The sequence below is a fragment of the Carlito syrichta genome, unplaced genomic scaffold (genome assembly GCF_000164805.1).
Source record: "Carlito syrichta isolate Samal-C Ts95f unplaced genomic scaffold, Tarsius_syrichta-2.0.1 Scaffold315852, whole genome shotgun sequence".
Classification (NCBI taxonomy): Eukaryota; Metazoa; Chordata; class Mammalia; order Primates; family Tarsiidae; genus Carlito; species Carlito syrichta.
Window position 1 is genome coordinate 318,511 of NW_007259948.1, and position 5,539 is coordinate 324,049.

Here is a 5,539-nt window from a genome sequence, read left to right on the forward strand (position 1 = left end):
AAAAAAAAAAAAAAAAATTTACCCGGGAGTGGTGACGCACAACTGCAGTCCCAGCTACTCAGGAGGCTGAGGCAGAAGGATCGCCTGAGCCCAGGAGCTCGAGGCTGTGATGAGCTGTGATCACGCCATTGCACTCCAGTGTGGGCAACAGAGAAAGACCCCAGCAACAACAACAAAACTGGATTTAAAATATACATCATCATCCCCATATAAAATGTAAATGATGGCTGGGGGCAGAGGCTCACGCCTGTAATCATAGCACTCTGGGAGGCAGAGGCAAGAGGACTGCCTCAGCTCTGGGGTTTGAGACCAAGCACAGCAACATGGCAAGACTTCATCTCTATAATAAATCAAAAAAACCAGCCAGGCAAGGTGGGCATGCCTGTGGTTCCAGCTACTTGGAAGGCTGAGGCAGAAGGATCACCTGAGTCCAGCAGATTGAGGCTGTGGTGCCTATGAGCGTGCCACTGCACTCTGGCCTGGGTGACAGAGTGAGACTCTGACTCTAAAGACATACATACATACATGAAATGTTAATCATTTCCCTCCTACTAATAATAATGCCCTGTCAGAATGAACACGATAAATCTCTCATCATCTCTCCCTATGTCTTCTGGATGACATCATGCAAAAGAGGCTCATCACACAAACACAAAAAAGGGAGCGTGTGTTTTGACAAGAGCCAGTGCAAAAGCCAAGAGCTGGAGATGACCTAAAGTAAACAGCACGGCCAATCCCCAGATTCAATTACACAGAGCGAGCAGCAGAAAGCACGGGTAACAACAAACAAGCCAAAAAAGTCAGCTGGGGTTCACCCAAAAGTAAAACTCTACACCAAAAGACACTATCAAGAAAATGAAAAGGCAACACATAACTGGAGAAGATACATGCAAACCATGTATAAGAGAGATAGATAAGAGATTAATAAGAGACTAATACCCAGAATACACTACGAACGCCTACAACTCAGTTACAAACAAACAAAAAAATCAGAAACTGGCAAAGATCTAGAAAAAATAGCTAAAAAAAAAAGAAAGAAAGAAAAGGCCAATAAGCACACAAAAAGATGTTCAATATAATTAGTCATGCACATCAAAACCACAATACACACACACACACACACACACACACACACACACACTGAGATATCACTTCACATCCATTAGCATACCTATTATCAAAAGCCATAAAATATGGTGCCCAACTGTAGTTCTAATTACTTGGGTCCCTGGGGGAGAAGGGGTCGCTTGAACCCAGGAGTCCCAAGCCTAGCCTGGGCAACCTACCAAGACCCCATCTCTTAAAAACAGAAACCAAAACCAGAAATAGCAAGTGTTGGCTAGTATGCAGAGAAACTGGAATCCTCGTGTGCTGAGTGTGACTGCTGAATGGTGCAGCCACTGCGGAAAGCCAGAGTGGAGGTTCTCAGAGTGACAACCAGCAGTACACAGGACCCAACGGCCCCGCCTCCAGGTGCCTGCCCAAAGAACCGAAGGCAGGGATTCAATGAGTCACGCACACCTGAGTCCACGGCAGCGTTACTCACGGTAGCCAACAGCTGGAAACAACCTGATGTCCATCAAAAGAGGTATATACAAAATGCTGTGTATACGCACAAGGAGATATTCTTCAGCCTTGAACAGGAATAAAACTAGGATTGGAGTGAGACTCTAACTCAAAAAAAAGGATCCACACTACAACAGAAATGAACTTTAAAAACATTATACTAAGTGATAAGTGATAAGCCAGACACACAAAAAATAGCTATCTAGTATATGATCCAACTTACATAAAGTATGTAGACTAGGAAAATTCATGGAGACAAAAATTAGAATAGAAATTATGAGGGACTAGGGGGAGGGGAAGTTATTACAGGCACAGGGTTTCTGTTTAGGATGATGATCCCCTAAAAAGTGCTGGAAATGGGGCGTGACCATGGCTGTGCACACCTAGAAATGTCTAAGCAGTCCATTTGATGTCATGGACATTTCACAATTTAAAAAACAGCAGGGTTTCGGTGGCTACGGTGGTGTGAGGTACGACTGGTGGCTATCAACACAGGTGCACTCTGAATCCAGGAGGTGTCGAAATCCATTCAGTATTTTCTTTTTACTGCAAAAACCATGCGGTTTTAGAGCCCCTATGTCTCCCTGATGAAGAAGCTTGGAAAGGAGTTCAAAGGCTTGTCCAGCCAAGAGTTTTAAAAGGCTTACCTTGAACATGTTTGCTCGAAAATATCACACCCCCTGATTTTCATTCACCCTGGGTTGGGCCATTTGAAAGACATTAAAGAGAGAGTTGAGAAAAACTCTTTCGTGTATACAAGCATTGGTCTTCACCAAACAATGGTACTCACCAACTCACTTGAAAAATGAATCTAAGCCTTATTCTATTTTTTTTTAATACTGCTTCCAAGTGAAGGCCTACAACTCATTACCGGGAAATCTAGGGAACACAGAGAGTTTTCCTCCCGCAGAATCACCATGAAAAAGGAGGCGGGGGAGGGAAAAAAGAAAAACAACTAAAACCAGTTTTAAAACTGACAAACTCAAAGGTAGTGAATACAAAGATTAGAAAACATTTTTTTTTTGAGTTGGAGTCTCCTTGACAAGCATTTCAACCTAGCTAACACAAGCCAATTTTCCTTAATTCAGTTATCATATATGAATTACAAGCATAAGGGGAACTGAGAACTAGGATGAGCTGGGCTCGGTGGCTCAGCCTGTCATCCCGCGCCTTTGGGAGGCTAAGGTAAGTGGATTGCCTGAGCCCGCGGGTTCGAGACCCGCCTGGGCAGCGAGACCTCATCTCTACAATAAAATAAAATAAAAAATTAGCCAGGCGTGGTGGCGCATGCCTGTAGCTCCAGCTACTCGGAAGGCTGAAGCGGAAGGATCCCGGAGCCCAGCAGGTCAAGGCTGCGGTGGCCGGGAGTGGCCACTGCCCTCCAGCCTGGGTGACAGAGTGAGACTCCAACTCAAAAAAAAAAAAAGAGAACTAGGATGTTTGATATGTTCATAAAAGATGAGGCATGCATCAAAATCTTTAAATGTAATGGCCCAGAGATTAAACTTTCCTGAAATTTACCCACGTGACTTACATTAATAACAACAGAATGAAACTGGGTGTGGTGGCTCACACCTGTAATCTCAACACTTTGGGAGGTAGAGGTGAGAGGACTGCTTGAGCCCAGGGGTTCAAGACCAGTCCAAATACCTTGTCTCTAAAATAAATCAAAAACTTAGCCGGGTATGGTGGCATTCGCCTGTGGCTCCAGCTACTTGGGAGCGTGAGGCAGAAGGATCGCCTGAGCCCAGGAGGTTGAGGCTGTGGCAAAGCTGTGATCATACCACTGTACTCCAGCCTGGGCAACAAAGGAAGACCCCAACTAAGCAAAAGAAAGAAATAAGAGAAAGAAAGGCGAGTAAATAAATAAATAAATAGCCAGGCATGGTAACACGTGTCTGTGGTTCCAGCTTCTTGGAAGGCCAAGGGGAAGGATTGCTTGAGCCCAGTCGGTGGAGGCTGCGGTGGCCATGAGTGTGCACTGCCCTCCAGCCCAAAACAGCAGAAAGCAGAATGACACTTCCCCTTCAGTGACACAGAGAGCTAACGTACAGACATCGTACCTCTCGCCATACCTGTTTAATGTAAGCAATGGTGGCCTCCCGAGGCACCTCCAGCTGGATATAAATCCCAGTGGGCAAAAGGAAGTCCACGGGTATGGAGCCATCGCACGCGATCTGAGAGTCCACTGCCCAGATGTCAAGGACGTCTGCCATAGCAGGAGGCATTGTGACACTGAAGCACATTCAGAACCATGGGGCCCTGGGATTGGGAAGCAAAACACAGCACAACAGCCATCAGCCACGAGTCACACAAAATACGCTAAGACCACCCATCCCTATTTAGTCCTCAGATTGCAACATGGCCAGTCAGGTGACAGGAGCCAATTAAATAACGTAGTGCTCTGAAAAGCCAGGGTAAGTCACCAGACAAAATAGTATACACAAGCCGGGCTTGGTGGCTCAGCCTGTCATCCCGCGCCTTTGGGAGGCTGAGGTGAGTGGATTGCCTGAGCCTGCGGGTTCGAGACCCGCCTGGGCAGCGAGACCTCATCTCAACAATAAAATCACAAAATCAGCTGGGCGTGGTAGCGCATGCCTGTAATTCCGGCTACTTGGAAGGCTGAGGCGGAAGGATCGCCGGAACCCAGCAGGTCGAGGCTGCGGTGGCCGGGAACACCTGAGCAACAGAGTGAGACCCCAACTCAAAAAAAAAAAAAAATTTATTATTATTATTATTATTATTTACACGTATTTTCGGTCATGACTTCACAAATTACAGACACAATATAAATACTACACTGATTCAAATTCAAGGCATGTGTACGGCATCTGAAGAAACTGCAGGGTTGGGGGCTGCAGGGTCCTGAGATGCCGTTCACCCCACCCAGCAGGCGATTTTCTCCAGACTTTACTCAGAAAGGACTAGCTTCCTAGGCTGAACACTTCCTCTGCAAACACCACTGAAAATGGCAACCAAGAGGGTCCTCTCCCAACAAGAATGGCTTCCAGCAATCTCACGACCCCACACCAGGCACTAAGGAGTGAGGGTCTCCGTCCAGACGGCAGGGCCCCTCCACAGCCCAGGACCTCGTGTTACAAGTGTCTTCTGCCTTCCTGCTGCTAGACGTCTGCTCCCACGAGGAGTCAACACCCAGATCAAACCCCCACCCCAACCAATCCACACTTCAGCAGCGCTTCCTTCAAGAAGGCACAGAAATAATCACTGGAAGAACATGGGCACCAAAATCAAACAAGCCCAGGTTCAAATCCAAATCACCCGAAGAACGAAACTGTCATGTCCAAAGGGCCAGGAGCCAACCTGAAACATTTCTGAGCATCAAAACCAATAACAGGCGGAGGGAGTCGGGGTTCACAAGCTACATGTGGGGCACAACGTCCATCATCTGGGGAACGGGCCACCTGGTACCCAACCCCCACTGCGACACCGTATGTCCATGGAACGAATATGCATGTGTACTCCCTGAATCTAAAATTTAAAAAATATAGCCGGGCATGGCGGCTCACACCTGTAACCCCAGCACTTGGGGAGGCGGATGCGAGAGGACTGCCTGAGCCCAGGAGTTCGAGACCAGTCTGCGCAACGTGGCGAGACCTAGTCTCTGCAATCAATCAGAAAATCAGCTGGCTGTAATGACACACGCCTGTAGTTCCAGCTACTTGAAAGGCTGAGGCGGAAGATCCCCTGAGCCCAGCAAGTGGAGGCGGCGGTAGCTGTGAGCATGCCACTGCCCTCCAGCCTGGGCAACAGAGTGAGACTCCAATGCAAAAATAAATAAGTAAAATAAAAAGTAATGAACATAACTTAGCATGCATTCCTGCTGGCCCATCAGTGGTCTTTCCTGTGTTTGGCTGTGCTGCCTTTGGCTCATTCGTGAAGGGTACAAGAAGCTCTCCAAACCCAGGAAACGTAGGCCCCTAACTGATGAGAGAGACACGAAGTCTGTGTAAGC

At 47.2% G+C, this 5,539-nt stretch overlaps 1 protein-coding gene across 2 annotated transcripts in view; it reads right to left on the minus strand.

Annotated features, from left to right (window-relative positions):
- The window catches only part of PIK3CB (phosphatidylinositol-4,5-bisphosphate 3-kinase catalytic subunit beta), an 84,838-nt gene extending 81,010 nt beyond the window's left edge, over positions 1-3,828 (minus strand). Inside the window, exon 1 of one of the 2 annotated variants that reach the window (XM_008073479.2) lies at positions 3,642-3,828. In XM_008073479.2, coding sequence (XP_008071670.2) covers positions 3,642-3,812 — 171 coding nt within the window. In that variant the 5' untranslated portion in view covers positions 3,813-3,828. The remainder of the gene's footprint in view (positions 1-3,641) is intronic. The other variant, XM_008073478.1, reaches the window with a different exon arrangement.
- Positions 3,829-5,539: the final 1,711 nt, after the last annotated feature.